Raw genomic sequence first — 23,849 nt, forward strand, 5'->3', positions numbered from 1 at the left:
CCCCATTATTTACCGGTTGCACACCGGTATCTAGGGTAGCACAAAAAAAAAACATAGACCGTACGCAACACGACAAAGAAGCGGGAACAGAATACAAGCAACTATCACAAAGCGAGGAAAGACGAAGCTGGAACGAAGGTGGTAGAATGGGAAAATGCAACTTAAAAACATACATTAGCAACATCGAGGGCAAACGAACGATGGTGAAGTGCAGTGGAAGTAAGATTTTTAATAGACTTTAAAGTAAAACACAAAAGAAAACTACAAACACTAACAAACATAAAAACAATATAAAGTGAGAAAAAATATTTAAAAAAATGTCAACTGATCAAATAAAAATGTAAAACATTTTTATTTCTAGTCCATAAAAAAGAAGACAACCAAACGTACTAGGAAAACAATAGAAAATTAAAACAAATAGAATGAAAAATAAACAAAGATAAGAAACCACATAGTTAACATAACAAGACAAACATCTAGCAGCGAACGAACAAAAAAACGCGGAGAAACAGCGGAACGGGGAGAAATCCCACTAACAAAAACAAAACCCAAACAATCGTACTGTATATGACGAAAAAAGGATAGGACAAACAACACAAATTATTAAAAAAATGTTTCAAGCATAGCTTTGTGTGTAAAAAATGTGAGTGAAACTAACATATACATATGAAGGTTTGAAACCCACCACAAAATAGATTATAAGATAGACATTTAATTAGATAGATGGTGTTACAGAAGCTAAGATAGATATGAGTTAAATAAGAAAGCAAATGACAATAATGGATAGAGTTATGTCAGTTGGACGCTGAAGAACGGAAGGCGTGAAACGGATGTATTAGAGGGATGTAGAATGTGATGAGTATATCGGTACGGGGTTGTTAAAAAATCATAAAAGACACCGAGCAAGAACGTTTGACGTATACACAGAGACAGAGTAACTCAGAGGTACACAGAGATACACAGAAGGAGCAGAGATAAATACAGGTGATAAAAGGATACAGATAGGACAGTGAGGAAACAGTGAGTGATAGTTTGAGACAGAAAGAGGTATATTGATAGGATAGAGTGAGAGAGAGAGAGAGACAGGATGCGAGAGTAGTAGAGTTCGTACAGGCTACGCTTAAACGTTAGTTTACCTCGTCGTTGAGATTGGATACGAGCAGCACGTTCGAGAGTCCCCGCACGTTGGCCGGGTTCGGCGTTCCGAGGGCACCGTTCGACGCGAGCGCAAACGCGTTCAGGCTGGGCAGGGCGCCACCGTAAGCGCTGGCCAGGGCCGGCGTACCGAGCCCCAGCCCGAACGGTGGCATCACGCCCGGCGTCGCTAACCCGTTCACTAGAAAATAGGGAGATTTGTCTAATTTGACTATTACACGGAAGTTGCACGCTACTTGACAACAACGAAAACATCGACGGGCGACTGTTTTGAGCTATCAATGCCGGCTTTACCTAGTCGATCGCGGGACAGCTGGGGCCGCTGGCCGGCCGCCAACAGGAGCAGATCGCTCGCGGACACCAGCCCACCGGCGCTGGCGATAACATCGCTGCCCGGTTCGCCGGACGGCAACGATGGGTTGGTGTAGTCTCGCGACTTGTCATTGTTGTACTTCACGTTCAGTGCCGTCAGCTTGCTGTTGTCGATGCGCAGTGTGCAGCACCCGTTGTAGATGTTCTGTCCGTCCAGCGATGCCCGTGCGTTCTGAGCTGTCTGCGCATCGGGGTACTGTATCAGGGCCTGTACAAGGAAGGAAAACGATTTAACGATCGTCAGTAATGAGTCTTCGGAGAATTGCTATCATCCCGTTCACATTACCTGGAACGAATTGTTTTTGGTGAAGGTGACAATTTTCAGCACTTTGCCGAACCGCTGGAATATCTGATGCAGCACGTCAAGCGAAACCGGATACAGCAGCGACTCCACGATTACTCGCAGTACGGTGTTGGGTGCACCGCTGCCACCACCACCACCGCCACCGCTGCTCGGTGTCGTGGAGCTGTTGTTCGTGTTGTTGCTGCTAGCGTTCTGCGAGTTGCTGTTGGTATGTTCGATTGAGATCGGCAACGGCGATCCGGTCGGTGACTGCGTAAGATCCTGTGCCTGCAGTGCGTTCGTTACGTTCTGTGAAATGCATTAGGCGAGAAAAAATAGTTCAGGAGCTACCAAAATGCGCGACCAAAAGTAAAAACAACAGCACTGAACACACTTACCGCAATTGCATGGTTTTGATCGATCTTCAATTCCCGATGGTTTGAGTATTGCACATACACCGTACGTCCCCGCAGAGGTGGCGGATTGGCGTGGAACACGCTCACCATTGTCGAGGCAGCGGTCTCATCGCCCATCTCGATAAATGCTTGATTCTTGCCCTTCAACACCAGCACGTTCGTGACGCGTCCGAACGGCAGTCCCAGCTGTATAATTTCGGCCTCGCTCACCTCGTTCGGGACGTTGCGGATGTGCACCACACGCGACGTTTTCGCTGCAAGAAGGAAGTGAGAGTGAATACAATTTCATAAATGCTGTGTTGAAGTCAATTTGAAAGCTCACTGGTATGCATGCAAACTGGAAATAACGAACGACATGTGTATTGTATAAAAAAACAACTCGTAATTTATTATCAGACACTGACGATTAATTCATCGCAGAAGGAATCAGTCCAATAATCAACCAAATGTATACACGGATTTTGGGAATTATTTCGTTCGCTTCCCAGGCAGTTCCTGGAAGCTACCGTTATGGATTTACATCCTACCCAATTCCGGCGACTGCCAGCATTATCCACTGCTCTTTGGCGATAATGAACTAAAATCGCTAGCCCTCGATGATCACCGTCACTCGACAGTATGTGCCGCATTTGCATCGATAAACTCCCCGATACCGATTGCGCGCGCCCGGTACGATTTTGTTATTATGAATTATCAATATTTTAATTGATTTTTAATTACTGTAATTAGTGACCGTTTGGTACTGGAGTGACGTTCGGCTTTTTGATTTTACGAACCGGGTGGACGTGCCTTTCTTCTTCTCGCCGTGACTGTCCCTTGGGTAGGGAACCTGCCTTTCTGAAATAAAATACGCAGTAAAATCGAATCTGGTGTGAGTTTAACGAGCCGTTTTTCGACAGTCTGTTCCAAGTGGATTAACGTAAAGCTGCCGAGCGTTGTAAGCAAAACATTTTCAGAGTGCGATATCGCAATGGATTTGGGTATCGTTTTGAAGCGCAGCACGCCCGTTTCTTTCATCCGGTAGAGTGGATGGCCCAGTGGCACTCGCAGCATACCCCGATCGAATGAATCAATATTTGATGATGTTGTACATTTTCCCGATCGAAACAATCGAGTTCGAATCGTACTACCGAGTTGAAAGGATTTTAATGTTGATGCAAAACAGTTAAAAAGCATTTCATTGCGCACAACAGTTCGTTTCGTGTTACATTTAAACCATCGCCGTGCCGTGGGTTGGAACTCCGTTCGGTGCGGTGATATTGGAGAACTGTCCCATTTTTCAATCCCGTAATCACATTAAATGCTCAAATTGGTCGATTATGCATCGTTTACGGTGCACAAATTGTTTGCTTCGTCTAATGGTTTTTTCTTCACTGCGTCGCTCTACAATTCGGTTTGCTTCAGTGCCGTCACTTCCGGTTAATGTAACGGGGCAGCTATTATTAATTTTCATTTTCGATTCTCAACCTTACGGGCGGGCTCATTTTTACTTTCTTTAACAATTTTTCACCAACAGGAGTTTGCACCTTTATTGCGAACACCCCCAAAAAAGGAGCCAAGAAAATAGCAAGAAAAGATACCCAAAGATTTTCCCTCCAGTTTATGCCCCAGTTTTTCCTCCCTCCCGTACGAATAGCGAATGGAGATGGATGTAGTAGATTATTTTTAATGATCTCCTGTGGCCGTGTTACGCACAGAGCACCAGACCAGGCAACCTTTCCCACCCCTTTTTCCGTTGTCCATGTCTCAGCGACCGAGCTTAAAGGGCGAAAAACCTCCGGAAAAGAAAAACTACCTTTACCGACAGGTGACGGCCCTCCGGTCTTATGATTAGGTATCATAAGTCATTGGGGGATTCCATTTGCGTCGTTTCCACATTTGCCTTCGGCTAAACGGAAAGGGATGCTCATTGGTGCAAAAAGGGGCTGGTGCGTGGACCGTATGTCCTTTGGATGTATAGGGTTAGCCAGAAAAATGATACACCGACTGGGTAAGGGTGCTGACTGCGAGACACGGCTAGACACGTGTAGCTAATGGTGACCCCGGAACAGGAAGAAGGATAGGTTTTTGCCGTACACAAAGGAAAAATGGGGTTTTTTTTCGGAAAGATTGTTGTTTGAATGGGGTACAAGCGAACAGGATGATGGACAAGGCGGTTTGCTGAATAGAAACGATCTCTATTCATTGTTAATGTCACTACAGCTGTATTATACATTTAACTCTCAATGGTAAAATAACATTTAATCACACAACAGAGAAACGTTATATTTAAAATCAGAGTTTAAAAAAATTGAATGAGCTTTATTATCATTGTACGATATTAATCATGAATATAGAAGAGCAACACACAGCAGGAACTAATTTAAGCGGTGATGGTTAGTTTTTGCTCGTTCGCTGTAGAATAATCATTGCAATCGGAATCACGTCCAACAAAAACAGATCAAAATCCGGCTCATATTAGCAGCAACACACGTTCAATTACTTGAACCTATTTCCGCGAATACATTATGCAAAATCGCCCCATTTAATCAGTGGCAATTTCGTCTAATCTCTCCATTACGCCAATGAAAGACACAAAACAGGTACGCATTCATCATTATTATTATGATGCTCATTTCTATTATTGCGCCCACCAAATGGACCTCCCCCAACAAACATTACTCCAGATAGGTGGTTACGGGGATGGAATTCATTTAATTAAAAGTCTAATCAATGCCACATCAAAACCAGCTTATAAACCCAACCCATTACACCGCATCAAATCATTCAACTGTCAATGATCGGTAGGCCAGGATTTTGGGGCCGTGAAAGAGGTGAACAGTGCTCTAATGCACTCACACACACACACACTTGCACGTTACGGAACAGCATTTGGAACTATATTTTCTAACCGGCTCGTAATGTGTTACGAAAAGAGTATGAAAATGAGAAGATAATTGGGGTTCTTTTCGATTTTCACCCTATGACGGCTTGAAGCCATGCTTTGACCGATTGCGTTATCGCCAATCAAACGCCCGTCAGTAATGACCGATGGCATCGATGGATCGGAACGCAATCACACCACGAACGGAACATTCCGGTTGACGGGAAGTGTTTGTCGTCGTGCCGAGTTTTCCTTGCTGATGAAGTTATTATTGATTACCGAACGTTGGTTGGTGTTCGCGTACGATGCGGCCGTTTCAACACTTCATCGAGTGGAAAAATGAACCATGAAATCAGGCAATCTGCGTGTGGCGAAGGGTGTTCAGGTTTCCACTTGAACAGCCAACTAGTCACACACACGTACACACGGTGGGAAAAAGGCTTCTGAGTAGCGTGGAGTGTAACCCGTGAGTGGTTAATGAGCGCCAAGAAAGGTCCGGATAAATGGCGGCCACAACAAACGTACCCGGTAGAAGAGACGAGTGTAATCAATTAACGTTCTCGCTCTTTTCTCAGCGATGGTGTGGCCATTTTGGGCAGATTCTTGATGTGTCGTCTACTGGTAAGCTTGAACAAAGAATTGCTTTCCGTTCACAGTGTTATTACTCAATCCACATAAATAAAGCTTGGGGGATGTGTTTGCTCAAGAATCATACTTTGCCATTTATTTCCTTCACTTTATGGTTTTAATAAACATCTAGTATCATCGTAATTTGAAAGGCACAATTATCATATTTAACCCTCATCCTACGACTACATGAAGATAAATTGTAATGCTTCTGTTCAATATTACTCGCTTCCTGCTTCAACGATCCATCGAACAGCGGAAAAGTTCCAAGATTTATTATAAAGTATTGCAAACCAAGTGGCAAAACTTTTGCCCAAACTTCTGCCCCCAAAAATTGTAGCACAAAATGCGGAAGCAAACCTCGGGCGTTAGTAAATCGCCCAACCGCCGTTTTTTTTTTCATTACTTTAATGCGTTTTTAAGTCACGAAACGGCATTCACTGTCGAGAGTTTTTCACGCTATACCATTCACTTTACTAAATTCCAAACTGCTCTGCAATCTCTTTAAGTGTCCATCAAGACCATCGCTCGATGGTTTCGACACTGTGTGGAAAAAGAAAAGGGAAACTCCACACCAGGGAACAAGCTGTGTTTGTGTGTGTGTGGGGAATGTCGTGAATTGTATGCACGTTTCCGAACGATCGTCGTTTGCGCCTGAAAGTTAGGCAATATAAAACATCGCCCTGAGACCGATGGCCTGAGCGAGGGCTACAAGTAGCAATTTGGAGCGATCGCTCCTTGAAGAAACTTTAAAAAGGTGCAGGCGAAGCAAAAAATGAGGGAATTTGCACTCAAAAGGATGAAGGCGTAAGAGCAACAAAAAAAAAAAATTGACGCTGTCATAAAATCCGTTCCGCGTACGGTAAATTGGTGGTAAATTTAACGATCGCCCACAATGCTCGGTCTCGGCGGGGCCTGTGGTATGGTCGAGGGGCCATAAAAAAGGTGGTGTCGTTATAAATTTGGTTTCATTAGCGCTCGACCGTAATCAAACTGGTGGCTGGGAATGATTCGAAACGTAGCGCAGAATGCACATGGGAATCGGCGGATCATCGTCGCGCACAAACGTCCGACAGGTACGCGCGGTGCGGCTGGTTAAATTCAGAACCCGCCGTGGACGGTTTTTGTTGTTCACCAGCTCACCAGGAAAACGCTAATTAACTGTCACTAAGCATTATCGGTGCAGAGTAGCAAACGGAACCGTAGCGCGACGTACGTGTTGAACATCCCGCACGTGTAAGTGTCGGACCACTCACCGCAAAACCTGTGTCGTCATCCGGCGGTTGGTCACAACTTTAATAAAGTTGTGCATTATCGTTTAATTAATATAATTTATTTAAATTGCTCGCTGCGGAATTAAATGGCGTATGATTAGGTGCTGAAAACTGTGCCAGGGTGGTGATGAAGGAGCCCACCCAATGACACGTTTCAGTATGCTTCGAATTATCCGAATTATGTGACGGCAGACGTACAGTGCTCGGAAGTGATTATCGTCTGTTCAAGGCGCTGAATACGGAGGATATTTATTGCAGATTTCTGGTTCTGATTTGTGAATTCATATTGAGAATATATCGAAGATTTTCAAACCACTACTCTTGAAACTTGTAAAATCTGTGATTTAAAATAAATATCGGAAGAATCCTGGGACCAAAAATAATATCCACGAAGCTCTCTTGACTGGCAGTTTACTCGATGTAAATCCAGGACAAAGATTTACAACACACAAACGCATTTCCTTGAAGCCACACAGATAAATATTGATGAGCGCTGGCAGAAATTAGCACAGTCATAAACGAGACGTTAAACTTTTGATTTATTTATCTAGCAACTCTACCCCGGATTGAGGAATAAGCTCCGGCAGGAGAAACCCTACGAATACCGCCGCACTGGTAAACCGTCGTGCTTGAGGGCGTAGAACATTCATCCAACTCCAATCCACCATCCTCTCGAGGCGGTTGTCAATTGTGGCCACATTCTAAAGGACGCCCTGCCGATCGCGTCAATCCACCAACCGAAGCGCAGCCAAAGACACCGACCATGAATAAAACATCATTTAACATCTCTCAAACTCTCCGCTCCCGTTCGTACGAAAATGGCGAGCCTTGAGGCCCTATGCCGGATCCGGCACGGGTTTAAAAGGTAAAAGTTTTATCTTCTTGTTCGGCTGAACAATGCTGCCACGAAGGACCTGGTTAAACGACCCGGCCCCGCACCACTCCCCCGTGCGCCAAACTTTCTCCCCAAGGCAATAGATGTGACACGTTGGTGAAGTAGGAAAGGAAATAGTATGCCTCGTACCAGCCACCGTCAGACTCTCTCTCTCTCTCACACACACACACGTAAACCGTATCACTTGAAATTGGAAATTAAATGATAACAGCTTGGAAAGGACAACTTCCCCGTACATGGGGCAAAGCGCGTGCCGCCGCAGGGGTTGACATTATCTGATTCATGTTCGTGCGGTCGGTTTCGTCCCTGGCGCCGATCCGGGAAGCAGGACCGATTAGCGTCGGTCGGCAAAAGGAAGCCTTACGCGTCCTTAAGACGCCAGACCCATGGTTTGAGGTTTGAGCAATCTGAACTAGCTCAGCTCGGTTGGAACTTGTTACGGGGAAAGTTTTCTTTTTACGCTATCCCTCATTTCATCGCCGTAGTCAACGGGGAATTAAGGGAACTCCTCACCAAAAGCCTCAAGAGATGCTTTTGCCGCCATCTATCCCCGATCGAGTTTTGTACGATATCCCCTTTTTCAATATGATGCCTCATAAGCCTATCAGGGAGCTCTCGATTACCCCCCAGTAGGCGGAACCCGTAGCACGACAGACAATGACAAAGATTATCATCTTCAAATAGAATCTTAATGTTCGGCTGGCATCTCCTTACCGTGGACCGTGAGTTATACCGTCGCTTGCATACCTTCCAGGCGCATACGACCTTGCTAACATTGCGGACGTTTTTTTCTGTTTCTCTCGATTTAGCTCGTGCGGCTCTTGTGTGTTCCTATTGTTTATCTATAATCAACCGCCGGAGCAGTTACTCGACCGTACATCAAAAGGATCCATCTGCCAGCGACACACCGTAGGGCCTATCAGTTTGTCGTCATAGGCAGAGAATCCGCCCTTTTACCTGTGCCATCACACCCACCCCGCCGTCGCGTATCACCACTATTGAAGTTTGTCTTAAATTTTCCTCATTTTCCACCTCGACGAGCTTGTGCTACGGGATCGCTCGAGGGAAGGGCGGAGACTAGAGCATGGAAACAACTGTGCAGCTGATGACAATTGTTAGCCCGCTTTGAATTCAATTATCAGGCCGCCTTGCGGCTATCCACAGGACGCATGTCGTTTGCTATTTCTAGAGATTCTTTTTTGTAACTAAAAATGTTACGACAACTACAAATAAAAAAGGAATGACAAAGCGAATGAGGTGAACAGAACGGGGTTACACTTACTGATGCCCATACCGATCACTGTGTTGGTGCTGTCCAGTTTGGCTTTCTTCGTGGCGAGATCCTGATTGTTGTTGTCCGATGCTGGAGCCATAACAGCTGCTTGACTAAGTAGTTCGTCGCTTCCTCGCTGTAGAGATAGAAAGAAAGAGAGAAAGACACACATTAGTACGCCATCCAAAAATCCTTGACATTGATGTCTGCCAACAAACAAATAGGGAAGTCCTTTCAGGAAGAACGCTAATGACTTGCGCGTATGTGCTTGGAGCAAATAAATTCGAATGTACCCGAATCTGTATGCGGATTTTGTTGTTCCCAGAGTCACATATATTTTCCAACGCAAACATCCGCCAAACAACAGGTGAGTTGTTGTTTTTGTTTTCCCTCTTGGAACGAAGTAATTCAATCAACGACCAAACCGAGACTGGGAAAATGAAACAACAGAACCCGGACCCTGTCGCAATTGAGAGGTGTAGCGCGAAAATGGTTCACACGGCGCTCGTGTGTGTGTGTATGGGTTGCAAATGGAAAATTATCAACCGACAGGACAAAGCGGGAGGATGACCGGCCGGAAAAAGGTTCAGGGATGGGGGTGGGCCAAAATCTCATTTTCACGCAATGTAAACAAAAGACAATTTATTCCCGTTTTACTGCCTTCGACAGGCGCTGCATCCACTTTGTCCAGCAAAAAAAAACCGCTCGTACCGGAATCGGGGAAATCGAAAAATTTTCACATTTAACACCTTTCCGTCAACCAAAAAAAACGAAGCTCGGATACATTGCCCAGGTACGGGGTAGTTCTCCTAAAAGGATCATTATTCCGTAGACTCCCATTGGGGTACTTTAAATCTACTCAAAAAAAAAGCGAAAGGTCCCCGGACCAAAACGATGATCCAAAAGTCGATTTGTATGTGTGTGTGTTTGTGTTTCGCTCTTTGTTTTTCATTCGTCCTATGGTTCATTGCCTGTTGGTTTTCACAGAATTGCGTGTGTGTGTGTCTGTTTTTTTTTATTCCAGGAGCAGGTTGAATTGTCATTAAACATTTTCATCATAAATGAAGGCTTGTCTACCCCGCAGTGCGCCCAGCAGATTCAAAGGAAATGAATGAAAACCCCAAAAAAGACGAAATGAACGGAACTCATGCCACGCACCGATATGATACATGACATGCGGTGGGTGAGTGAGGAAGTTTTTCGCACAATTGAAACAACCATCGATTTGAGTGGGTTGCACTTGTTGCGAGAAGGGCGCACTTGAAGTTGAAACACTCCGAAAGCGTTGCTCGTTTTGGCCGCGACCGGTTGGTTGGACCATTTTGGTAGTCGCTCCCTTGCAGAGAAGGGAGCGCTGTTAATAATTTAAGTGTTGGTTCAATCATTTTTGTTTTAGGGAAATAAACAGAAACCCGGTTGAATTTAAATTGCATAATTTTTATTCTAGGTAGGAAGAAGGGATAATGAGGCTTCAAAAATTGGGACATTCAATATTATTTACTAAAATTTGGTTTTTAAGTTAAGCATGAAGCTGGAAACCTTTAATAGTCTTTAAACAACCCGAGAAGAACCACCTGGGCACCGGCGGGTAATCAATCGATGTCGTTGAACTCTTTAATCAGTCTTTAATGTCTGTCACCTCGCCCGGACGTTATCTGGTCAGGAAACTTCATCTCCTTTAACAAACCCACCAGTGAGTGCCGGGTGTCGTGAAGAACGTAAACGAACTTAATCCGTCAGCGAAGTTCAACCTCCACAGTTCCGATTTTCGTCCACAGTACTCGCTTATCCTGGTGGCAGTTTTGCCTTCGGGGGAGGTGGCCAGCTGTGTTACGAAATGTCACCGAACATTCGCAACAAAGGCTCCCCTACTCTACTTCGAGCCATTCTTCGGTCTGCGAGGGTGAAGGGTGCCGATGTGGCTCGTAACCCATTTCCGGATCTCTTATTGCTTCTTCGAGATCGTTTGATACATGCTGGAGTTGAGGAAGCCGAACGAAAGGGAGTGGAGCAACAAGCCAGGAAAGCGAAGACGTAGTACTGTCGAGTTTTTGAAAAGGAAACTAAGTAACGGTATGAAAGCAAAAGGGTTTGGGGGGACGAAAGCTAGACGGGTATTACACCGGTACTTAAAGGTGTTCCATCCACTACATGCCCGTGCTGCTATGTGGCACATCAGAGAGCTTAGCCGTTCGCCGAACCATTTGCTGACAGATGGCGCGCGGCACATGGTCGAACGCGTTTTTGTGGCGGAAGAAAAAAGAAGCGGAATGACAATCCTTTTTCCGTTTCCAATTCGAAGGTTTCAGTGTTACGGCTCCATGTTTTTTTTTCCTTTGCCTTCATCGGTCAGAAGGTAAAGTGCAGTATGTGCAGACTCATTCAACCCTCGGAGCGCTGCCATATCTTAACGACGACGATGAAAGACCATGTTCCGAATGTACAAGCGCAACACAGCACAAGGAGTCAATGGATGTGTGGATGTGCGAGTAGGTAATATGCTTCATTGAACTCCGAGCCGACACTTACATGGCCACCAAGGGAAGCCATCATTTGTCACCCAAGCCACTCTTACCGGAGGGTTGTCGTCGTGTTGATTTTTCAACCACTACAGCGAATGTGTCTCTGTGTGGCCCTTTCTGTCTTCGTTCTGCCCGGTCTTGAGGAAGCAGTTGAGGACGCTTCTCGGTTGTAGTAAAATCAATATTTAACCATCCGAATGATGAGATGAAGCAGCAACGGTTTTAATCCGGTAATTCGGGCAATGGACGGACCAGCCGCCCAAGGGCTGGGTAGCGAAAAGATACACAGATGCTGGAAAATGCCTACTAAGCCGGAAGGCTAACAAGCGACTCGACCACCGCACAGCACAACTAAACCCCTGTCTTACAGAGCCTAGTATGGCCAAGCAAACAACAGCGCACCCCACCAGCGACACTAATCACATTGACGCCACCACCAAACGGCCGACGTCATTTCTCTACTTTGTCCGTCTCCCCGATTACCGGAAGGGTGTTAAAATTATGTAGATAAGATAACGTTATTAATAATGCCAAATAACGTCGATGGGAAAGCTTCACTTTCTGCTTCGATTCATTATTAATTTGGTACAGCGCTTAGGCACAATCACAAACCTTGAGATGGCTTTGCGTTGACAAATTGGGCCTACCGTTCAACCGCACACAAACAGCAGCTCTGATGAGATGAAACGTTAAGAGTGAAGCAGTGAGCCTTCTGATGAGTGAGCGACCAGTTTACACAGAGTGTTTAAAGCTCGAAAAATTACTGATGACAACATGATCTGATGATTATTAATAGGAAAGGGATATCGGCGGGGCCCCTTTTCCCGGAGATGGGTTCATCAAGCATGCCTCCAAGGTTTGCGTTCTTCAAACTTGGGACATTGGGCACGCAAAACCATAAACAGGGCAAAGGCAACCCTCATCCTTGGAACTACAAAACCTCCCATTTCCCCACCAATAATGGGGCCCACACTATTTGCCGATCGCACACCGTAGGCAATTTTCTGCCACTTCAAACAATCCAGCCCGAGATGCCCGAGAAATCGACCCAAAAATCTCTATCGACCCCGAAGAAAAACAACCCACTTCCACGGTAACGGGAGGCCCGAACCACGTCCGGTAAGCAGGTGACGGCCAGAATGACGAGATTACGATAGCTGTGAGGGGGACTTTATCTGAGATAAGAGCTGGTAGTAACCGGATCCCCTATGCCTGGCACGTGTGTGCCTGTGTGTTCAAAGGGGACACATATAAGTCCAATCCTTGGATCCTTGAAGGAAGGAGATGGAGAAGTTTTCAATTCTTTACCGGCCAGATTTTTGAAAACCCGCAAAGACACTAATGGGTCGGAGGGAGAACGCAACGATTGTGTGGTTTTGCTGGTTGATATGACTACCTCCATTATCCATTTACATCGTGCCCGAAACCCACACAGAGAGCACGCACTCAGGGAACACTTAATGCTTATCCCAACGAGGCAACTGCTTTCGGCCAACGCATCCCACAGTGCGGCACTGTTGTCCCTCACAGATAATCGATGCCCTCGGGGGGATTCTATGTCCCCGTGCGGAGTGGCGGAGAGGTTCGATCCGAAGTTAGGGAGGATTTAAGGACAAAAAATCATCATCTGCAACAAAAATCGTACCTTATTTTTTGCTTGCAAACCCGAAATGCTTGCGGTTGGTCTGAAGTGTTTTTGATGCTTCTTAAAATGGATAAATTTGGCAGCGTGGACTAAGAGTATCAAATATTTCCAGTTTTTAGACCAAAAACTGGAAGGATAATGTTTTGCTTTTCGTCTGAGGCCAGCAAGGGTTGTTTGTTGGGGGGTGTGATTGTTACAGCCAATAAAAATTGTAATCGTATTTCTTCGGTTCTTCATCACACGTGAAGGTAAAGCAACAGCTTGGTTGTCGGGTTCAGGGATCGTATTTCATATCAATATATAGGTTTTAAGGTAAAACAAACTTTGTTGACTAAAAATAGAAATCCTAGTGTCAGACGACTCGCTCTACCTCAAATTTCTACATAAATTGTTGTCGTTTATCACCCAAAACCACGACGCGAACCACATCACAAACAAACAGCCAATTTCGCCGACGAGATATTCGGCTCGTCACAAAACGCTTTTCCACCGCTTTCGATGCAAATGGGATGAAAATTGGCGACTAATGAATAATATTACCGCCATAATTAAGGCAACGGGTTTTTGGCGTACATCAGCTTGGCTTAGGTTGGCCGGTGTTAGCTCGTACAAAACCATATGGAGCAGGTTCTCATCATCACCATGACCCTTTATAACAATGCGATTACGCGCTCGCTACAATGCGAGAGCCAGTGGGACGGACTGCTGACGTGACAGTGTACCACCAAGTGCGGAGGACAACAACAGGGCAGATTACAAATTTTAGACATACGACGTGCGTGTAGCGGCGAACTCGGGCGGTTTTTTGCCCCAGCAATACACACAACTCAACACCTGTGTGTGGTTCGCGTTGACTCTCGCCGATTGTTTCCCAGTCCCTGTCCCTGGTCCGGATCCGGAATCCTTCAAACATTTTGGGACAGAGCAAAGCCTTTTAGCCGCTGGTACGCGGGTGCGGCTGTATCTTGCCGGATCTCGGTTGTAGCCGGGTAGCGTATGATAATGGCAATAACACAAAAGTAAATACTTTCTCTTCCCGATTCTCCACCCCAAGCCTCTCGAGCCCCGAGGACACACGTACGCACAGACATTCAAGGAACAGGATGATACGTACGCTGTGTTTGGACCACACCACGATGATGGGCGAAGGTTGTTCCTTGTCCCACCACCAACAACGCTTACAACGGGAGCAAAAGGGATGGAACAATCGTGTACTGCCGTAGGACCCGCTGCCGAAAATACCCGCTCCATCCGGGATTGTAAAGGATCGGCGCGAGCGCGCCCATGGAATGAAAACAAATCGGGCAGGAGGAAAACCGCGGTGCCACTGTAACACATGTGCGCGCCCACAAAACATACAAAGTCATGACGAGAAGAAGCAGAAGCAGAAATCAACACTACACACAATGAGACGACGTGGATGATGATGGCGGTACAATATTGACTAAGCAAGCAGCAGCAGCAGCAGTTTCGATGGATGGAATGTGTTCGAATTCATACACTTTTAAACGCTCAAAAATGGAGGACCGGATGAATGGGACTAAGACCTCATAGAAACTCCCAACCATTGGCGAGAGTCACCGTCTTTATCACTTTGTTCTTGTGTGCAGCTTCGAACTCTGATCAGCTCCGCAAAAAACAAGGTCTCGAGGACCCGATACGCCGACTTAAGGCTTAACCAACCAGCGAGAAGGTTGTGAGGACCACAACCACTCTTCGAACACGATGCACGAGAGTTGAACCGTGAAATGGCATAAAAGGCTCCACAAAAACGTTGGAGAGCCAGGCACGGAGGTATGTTACGGGGAAGCACATTTAGCTTTGCACCAACCGAACACACCAGAGTTTTGATGATGTTCAATGCTGGAAACATGGAAAACCAACCGGTGCGAGCAAATCGATTGAAATTCGGTACATTTGCGGTACACTCGAGACTGCGGATTATTGATTTTAAAGTACCGGCCATCGGACGAACGAGCCCCGGGAGTTTTGGGGGAGTTTGGAGTCATTTTTGTTGACGTCCATTACACACGCAACGTCATACATCACACACAGCAAATCGGAGGCAAAAAACTGAACTGATATCACCGTGGCTTTTGATGTAAAACCCCGATGCAGCAGCAACCCCCACGCGATCCGATTGATAATGTGTAAATTTTTCCCAGTTTTTGTGTGTGTGTTGGTGGTGCGTTGGACGCTTCTGTTCGTTTCAATCAATTAACTGCCGCCAACTGTCAGCTTGAAAGACTTTGATTTGATGACAAAGTTCATAAAGAATTTTTCGTGACTGGAATTCTGGTCCGCACCCCCCCCAAAATGGGACATCCGCCATCACCACCACCACCACCGAGCCATCGTGCGTAGTCGTCGGCGCGATAAAATGTGTGGCATTCCGTATCAAAGCTACAGAAGAATGTGGATGCTTTACAGTTGCATGGAATTATTAGCGTGACGCTTTAGTTGGAAAGATAAACTCCCGGCATACCGACCCGGGTCCCTTCGGTTTCGAGTTTCCACGAGTTGTGTCAAGTTTTTTTTTTCTTCTTCGCCGATCGCATTTCAAGGGAGTATGCGAAGAGCTTGGGAAATCGTAAAATAGCTGTCATGTTTCACGTGGCATAGCGTTCGACAACTCTGTGCGGAATTTTCCTACTACAACTGCTGTGCGCTAAAAGCATTTAGATTGTTGAATGTTCATTTTTATGTGTCTCCAAGAATAGCTAGAGTACTAGTTCTTGGAAACGGAACAGTTTCCTTGAACATAGTTTAAGGTTTAAATGTCGCGAATAGTATGCTAACTTCACGTCACTTTAACACACTCTTGCGTTTTCTGGGAAACCCAGCGCGGGTACTTCAACAACGCTCGCCTTGTCACAGATACCCTCATTACGCCCATTGAAACGTATCCTTAGCGTGACAAATGAGCAAACAAAAGGCTTAAAGCGCACCCACACATACCGTTAAAGCTTGAAACAGCCCAAATGTAATTGTTTGGTGGAGCGGAGGCAAAAAAAAAAAAAGGGAGGCAAATTGGAAATGGTTGTGCGGGATGATAATTTTGTACTCAACAGAAAGAAATTAACACTGTCTTTTACCCTCGTCGCACACACTTCAGCAGAGCAAACATTACACCGAATGCCAGCACTGCACTGCAACAACGATCCCTCGAGAACTCGAGTGGTGGTGCGCGAGACCTAGGGTGAGCACTTGAGCGACGACGACGGTGACGATGACTCATTAACCGTTGTTTTCATCGCAGGATACAGGACTCCATTGATGGAGGTTAAATCCGGAGTACCCAGCTTTTCCGTAGGGTTCGGTAGGTTGAATAGAAGGATTGTTGAAGCTGTGCAACATTGTATCGTTCTATGGATGCATAGAGATAGGTACTGAAGAAAAATGTTATGCATCAGTTAAATGGTGGTATTTATATTTCACATTTATTGTTCGAAAAGCATGGAGAAGAGTCTGAATAGACTTAATTGCTTTGTAGGGCAAATGATCAATTCGCCCCCAAAACATATCGACTGTGAAATTATGAGTATAATTTTTTCTATCCCCACTCTACAATTCCACTCCATTTTGTTTGGTTTAGTTAATTACACCACCCTTCGAACGAACCCAGCAGGTACGGCCAACAACACCACCGCGATTTGAAACCACCGAATATACCGGCGAGCACGATGAAGTACAGAACACAAAATGATGGATTGCAGTTGCTGAGTGTGTAGGCACTAATTCAGCGACAACAACCTGCAGAACAGCAACATCATGCACACGAACGGTCCACAAATATGAATGAGAAATCAGTGCAAAGGAAGACAAATGGTTTCAGCAGCTTCCATTCCATATTCCAGGGGCGTTGTTGCTGCGCCCGGTAGGTATGCAATCGGGTAGCACGGGAGTGAAACAGTCCTAACATAACGCCAGTTAAACATATCAAAACCATCGTCCCATCGTATAGCCACACACACACACACACGCGGTGAAATAACAGGGTGGAAATAAATGGAAAAACAAACGAACCGTTTTGTTGATGTTTCCGCGTGTTTTTCTCCATTTTTTGTATTCGCTTTTCGCCTATGCCTGTGCGGGGAACAAAATGCTGACATAATCTCGACGCGACGCGAGTGTTTGGATGAACTGGAGCATTTACTGGCGTTTTGTTTGCGGTGCTTTAGGGAGGGGGGTTTGGCAGCTTTTTTCCAGCCGCAGTTAGTCACAGTAAAAATCTATGTATTTCCATACACAGTGCTTTGGCTAGAACAAATTGCTGGCTGTACGTAATATCAAACAAAAAGCCAAATAACGGCCATGGTCATCAAATTACTACACATTACAAAATAAAAGAGAACCACATTGTTCGTGGGTGATTGTGTGTTCTCACTCATTGGTTCCCTTTTCGAAGAATCAGAACCCGAACAGTGTGTGTTTAAATGAGAAGAATAATCAAAAACATTCCCATTAACATGGTTAACAGCACCAACAACAGGGCGGCGTCCATTTTGAAAGTGAAAGCCAAACGAAAAAAACACCGCTCATTAACCTTACATTCTTTAAAGCTTTGCTCCCGACAACAACAACAACAAAAAAGCACCACATTTTGGAAACTCATCTCACACATTGTAAATAATTTGCTATCGTTTGAAGTTTTCCATCTCACCACACCCGGCACAAACATCGGGCAGAGGTGTGTGTTTTTTTTGCTCCCTCGCTAACAACCCACCACATTACAGCAGCAGCAATTGCGCGCGTCTGAAACCAGCGACGACGACTTTACGTGGAAAATCTGCTCGTTTAAAAATTGAAATAATGCTCCGAAAGCGTAGGCCGTCCCGGTTCCCGGGCGTCGGATAGCAGAGACTCTCCTCCTCCGTAGCCCTAATTGCAATGTTCCTTCATCCACAGGGTCTCGGTTCATGTTTTAACAATCTCGTGTAATGTCAATGGAACCGGAACAGCTTGCTGACTACTTGGGGCCGCCGGTGTGGGCGGCTGGTGTTGGGCCCGGGGTGATTATTATTAAAGCTGCGGAACAGCATCTTAAGCGCCACCTGGCGCCCTCCTTGAAGACAGTGACACCGACGACCGGGGTGTGTGTGTGTTGGCTGCAAACTTCGGGACGAGGAGGACGAGGACTAATGACATATGCGTGTCATTTTGTGCGTTTGTCCCCCCGGTGTTCCAATTTTTTCGACAAGTTCGTTCGAGACACCTTCAAAAAAAACGCGCGCGCGGTAAACAAACACAAGGTTTGCAAGGCTGTATAAACCTTAGGCGTGTTTTTTTTTTTGGTAAATATTCACCACACAGTAGATTATTGAGGTGGCGAGCGAGGGAAAAAAACGGAAAAGCCAAATCGACTGGCAGACAATCGGTGGCTGGGCGGTCCTACACAATACCGAGAGATGAAAATCCTCGCTTTTTTGCTCGTTTGGTGCATATTTCTCATTACTTTTTGGCCACCGGGCTCCCTCAGAGTGCGCGGGAGTCTGCCAGCGGCATTTCATCGTTATCATCGTTTGCTCCAGTTTTCACGACATAGCACCATGTCGCTGTGCTACACGATCGAAGGTTTGAGGGCAAACAAAACATCACCACCCTGCCCGTCCGTCCACCAGTCTAAATCGTGGGGGGGGGGGGAGGTTGTTTTTGGCCGTGGGAGAGTGAGGCGGGAAATTAAACAGGCATTAAAGTAATTGAATCGGGTGCAGGAAGTGAAGCGCCAACTGTCTGCTGTGCGGATACCGCCACCAGGAAAAGCGAGTCCTCCGAAAATCTCTCCGACCGACTGTTTGGCCGAGATTGACTGATGATGGTGCGATGTTTGTCACGAACCCGGCCCGCTAAAGAAAGCGGGCTTAGCGCGTTCGTGGTAATATTTGGGCACCACTCGCACACGTTGCTACAAAACGGCCCGAACGATAATGACGATGTCATTGAGCTTATTTTTCATCTCGCTGTTGCGCTGTTCGGGCTGGCCCCTATTTGGAAGGAAGTGACTGTGGCCCAGAATACGCGGGACGTGACTTTTCCACCGTCGGCGATTCTGGGACCGGGCCTGGGCTGGACCTGGAGAGTGGGTCCGGGGAGTTTTAAAGCACTGCAAATAGCTACTATGGCGAGTGCTTAAGTACGGGTGGGCCGAACACCATCAGCAGACGGCAGCAGCAGCAGCTCCGGCGAAACACACTCTCCTCTACAATCTACATCGTCTGCAGAGACGATTACCGGCGTGTTTCTAACAAAAACCTCCCCTCCCACTCCAAGCGCTCTTTTTTCTCCCTCCGTGACTGCGGATGACTGATAATGATGTCGAATTAAACGTTTCGACCCGGAATGATGAAATGCGTTTTTTGGCGGCTCTTTCTTTGTACGCTGGAAGCGAGAAGAAGCGAAACACATTAGAAGGTCGTTTGCCGACCGAGCTTGAAGGATTCGTGACAGATGAGCTCAAGGACATGCGGATGGCTGCATTGGAAGGCAGTTTCAGCTGAAGCCCCCAGATACAATTAACTGATGAGTTTTATGCCACGGCGTTTGGTCGAACTTTAGTTCAAGACATAACCAGGATAAACAGGGCACGAGGTAATAATGAAGAGGGGAAATTATTTTCTCTTATCGCATCATCAGAGTTGATAGCGTCCAGCGAAAAGAAAATTGAAAAATTCCCGTAAGATCGGTGGAGCAGTAATTCCTCAAAAAGGCCCTGGGAATATCTCTTAAAATATAGACTTTTTCAATTAATAAATCATACCTCGACAAGAGTTATATCAAACTAAGAACGCTCAGTTTTGGATATAATCACATCTTGGCTTACTCTTTCTGAAAGAGCACTAAAGAACCATAGGCCACCAAAAATATTGATTCTTTTCACGCTACTTCCAACATACTGACAGCACAACAAAATGTGGCCATTGCTCCCTGTGTGAAGCAAAAACAAAGCAAAAAAAAAATGGCAAAGTTCTTAAACGCAATCAACCTCATCAACCGCAAAAGTGAGGAGTTGTGAGGCTTTCGTGCAGCACACGACCGCACGCCATCGTATGCCAGAGCGTGAGCGCGTAAAGCCCCGACCCGACCAACAAGTGGATAAAATGAAGTAACTTGTTGCCTCTGCTCAACGTACCCGGGGCCTGACTTTCAGTGCCAAATCTACTCGGATTCACACGCACACGTCCAGTGGGTATGGGATGTCTCAGAGAGTCCTTGCCGGAGTTTCTACCACGCATCGTCGTCACATGGCTGCTTTCTGCTTTCCGCACAAGCGTACAAATCTAACACAGGAAGAATTAGCACACTCGATTTGGTCGCAATTAGGCGTAACTAAGACCAGAAAACTGTCGCTCTCCTGCTCGTGCGTTTTCTTTTCTAACTGCGTGGCGAAATACACCGTCGGGTAAAGTTTCCAAACGGCGTCGCGTATCTAGCGCAGGCCAGGAATGTTCATCGGAATTCCAACGAACGTTGCTCCACATGTTGCTTCTTCGCAATGGATCCTGGAACTCATCGGCCGAGTGTCTCGATTTCCGTCTTGAGATGCTCAAGCATCACCCGTCTCTGTTGCCTTTTAGGTCAATTACACACCACAAAGCACAAGACGTTACCCCCGCTGGCTGGCACGGGATAAACGTTGAGCAAGCGCTAATGCACTTCCTCCTCCGACTTGCTCCGGCTGCCCTTGCCAGCTTGCCTGTGAAACCAAAAACACGGATAACTACACGCGCATTATCGGCTGGGAAGCATTCTCATCGTCTGCCTTTCTCGTTCGTCATTATTGATCGATCGTCGGGTAAGAGTCTGTGTATTCCAGAGCATCATTAAACAAGCGTTTAAAGACTTGTACAGCTGCTGCAAGCACACAAGAAGTACTCATGCTCAAGTCTGCACAATATGGCAAAAAAAAAACCACGAACACGAGCGGTAAGTAAAAGAAACAGCTAAAAGAACAGAAGCCAACACCGTAGTCGGTGTTACGGTGAATGAAAGTGAATGAATTTCAAGCCATTGTCGGTGGCGATTTGCCTAAATTTAGGCGCCCGCAAAACGCTTCGGGGGGAGAAGCAGTTTAGCTCGTATCCTTTCGACACAGACACAGAGATCTGAGGCAATTTAAAGGGCGTCCTCCGGTGGGATTCTCCGAGCGTCGGTTTTCACTCTCAACCGTACAGGACAGGACTCGCCCCAGCCAGCAAGGACATTGTTCTCCGGCTCCGGCTAGATCCCGGCATATAATGAACAAAGTTTTTAATTGGTTTTAATTATTAACACGATTGTTGATGGATTTATTTCGCCTCGTTCGTCGTGAGTGCTGTCGGGCACTGGATCGTTCGGGTCATAACCAGACGTACGTTCAGAGCCACCTTCACACGGCTACGTTTGAGGGTCAATTTTGGGTTGGTCTATAGCTGGGCCTACCTACCTGACTATAGATCTACCGTGTGCCAGCTAAGAAGGAAGGTGTGTTAAAAGTGTCACCAATCCCGGTACTTTATCACTCTTTGGCTGTGGTACGGTTGCCGAAAGGATCGATCCTACAAAACGGACGGAAGGATTTCATTCAGCCACGAAAGCTCGGGCGCGATAAAGGCACCTTTCCATTTACCGTTTTGTCGTGCTGCTGAAATTGGCCGGCCAAGAGTCGTTCGAGCCGGCATTGGCTTCGAAACACAAGCACACGTTTCATGATAACGTTTACCTTTCGTGATGCAGAAACCGATAGACCGGGTTGAGTCGGTGAACGGTGTGGACAGTGAGGTGATTAAGAGCAATCAAAATTCTAACGTTATTTATTGACTCGCACAAGTGGTCAGCGGCGCAACGCATAATGGGGCGTGAAAAGACGTGATGTGAATGAGATTCTTATCTGTATCACCACTCATCATCAAGGTTCTGAGCAAGGTAGACGAGCGATGACTGTATTGGATAGAGTGCGTTGAAAGATTGCTTATCAATATACCGAAATGTTTGTCTCATTATTACTGAGGATTACATATGACAGTTGGTTGAAGTTGTGGGCTATTTTAGATCACTGTTCAGATAGCAATTAAAAGAAACATGAATATGAAACACAGCAAAGGAGCTGTAGAGTGCGCTAATTTACCGTCTAGGAGTGCCCAGGACATCCATTGTGTATGTGTGATGACAATTACACTTCGCACTTCGATTATTGCCCGAAACACACAATGCAACCACAGACTCGGAAATGGTTGGGTGGGAGACCACCGGAAACCCGGAATACAACACCCACTTTCTACACAACGTACACAAACTGTACCGTCTCGTGCGAAAAGGCTGTAAAATAATGGCGCTCCGTTGCCTAAAACCGATACCAGGACCGAGCCGCTGGTGGGGTTTGGTTGGATTTTTTCCCGTTCGCCGTTGAATAGCTTGGACTGGTTGCTTGCGCTTTCAAGCTTCAGTGCGCGGTAGACAACGGAGACTCTTGTCCAAAATTAGTTCTAGGACACAGGCTCGGTTTGGGTGAGGCTACTACACCCACCACTGTATGCAGCAGGTTTCGGGTTCGTTTCGCTCGCCAGAAGCTAACCAACTGTACCGAAGGGGCCAGCTGAACAATGGAATCACACCGCACACAGACACATACACGAACCGGAAAGTACTTGTTGGTTTTACGTTTTCTACACTCCATGTTTGCCACCACCACCCGCACAAACGCCAAATGTAGTTGAGGTTTCGAGCGTCGGCAGGATAAAAAAAAGAAGGAAGAACCTGCCACCGAGAAAAAGGGCGCTTCCATTGTATGGTGTGTGTACTTTTATATTCCTTGTTCCCCAGCACAATGGGGAACCTCGGGAAAGGAGCGAGCGCTCCCACCGCTCAATCATATCCCTTTGCTCCTGGTAGGCGAATGTCTCTTCTTCGCATGTCGTTGCCAATTTCCAAATGGAAAATATGCCTCGCAGGGGGTAGGATAAGCGTCGGTCGGTCGGTCGTCGGGCTTCGGGATAGACGCCTCGGCCAGGCATACACACACTGTAGACCGCGGCCCCATTGCGAAGGCTTTTCAACAGGTCTGTGCACAGCACACAGGTACTACACCTCATTTTGCCACCGTACAATACGGTACATCCAAGTCCTGATTGTGTGTGTCTGTGTTTTGTGGCGTTGGAGCGCAGCGGACAGGAATTCGCCAAACCGGAAACTTACCTGTGGAAAAATGGGAAAGAGTGAAAGAGTAAACATTAAATAGGGCACACACACACACACTCATGTACATGTAACAATGGTGGGAATGCTAAGTAAATATTGTTTTTGAATTGAATTTGGCATCAACTCACGGGCGGTATTGAACAATGTTCGTAAGGCTACCGGAAACACGTTTGCGGCACAAAGGCCCGGACTAGCCGCAGCGAACCAGGCGTCGTAGCAAAAGTGACTCTTTGGCGCTGGCTGTATTACTACTAGAACAAGCAGCCAGGCAGGCACTAGACACGCTTTTTGCACACAATGGAACATTTTGCGTTGCATTCGAACGTCGAATTCGCAGAGTTGTAATGGGTG

General features: G+C 46.3%; 1 protein-coding gene across 14 annotated transcripts in view; it reads right to left on the reverse strand.

The window, feature by feature from the left end:
* Positions 1 to 23,849, reverse strand: part of LOC118502699 (polypyrimidine tract-binding protein 1) — a 225,159-nt gene that overhangs the window by 34,215 nt on the left and 167,095 nt on the right. For 9 of the 14 annotated variants that reach the window (XR_004905065.1, XM_036035233.1, XM_036035230.1 and 6 more), the window contains 5 exons: positions 9,168 to 9,294; positions 2,209 to 2,480; positions 1,814 to 2,119; positions 1,450 to 1,735; positions 1,137 to 1,366 (listed from right to left, as the gene is read on the reverse strand). Coding sequence is in view for 13 of the 14 variants with exons in the window: in XM_036035233.1 (XP_035891126.1) it covers positions 1,137 to 1,366; positions 1,450 to 1,735; positions 1,814 to 2,119; positions 2,209 to 2,480; positions 9,168 to 9,294 (1,221 nt within the window). In the remaining variant the exon portion in view is untranslated. The remainder of the gene's footprint in view (positions 1 to 1,136; positions 1,367 to 1,449; positions 1,736 to 1,813; positions 2,120 to 2,208; positions 2,481 to 9,167; positions 9,295 to 23,849) is intronic. The other 5 variants (XM_036035232.1, XM_036035223.1, XM_036035222.1 and 2 more) reach the window with 3 other exon arrangements.

The sequence above is a fragment of the Anopheles stephensi genome, chromosome 2 (genome assembly GCF_013141755.1).
Source record: "Anopheles stephensi strain Indian chromosome 2, UCI_ANSTEP_V1.0, whole genome shotgun sequence".
NCBI classification, from domain to species: Eukaryota; Metazoa; Arthropoda; class Insecta; order Diptera; family Culicidae; genus Anopheles; species Anopheles stephensi.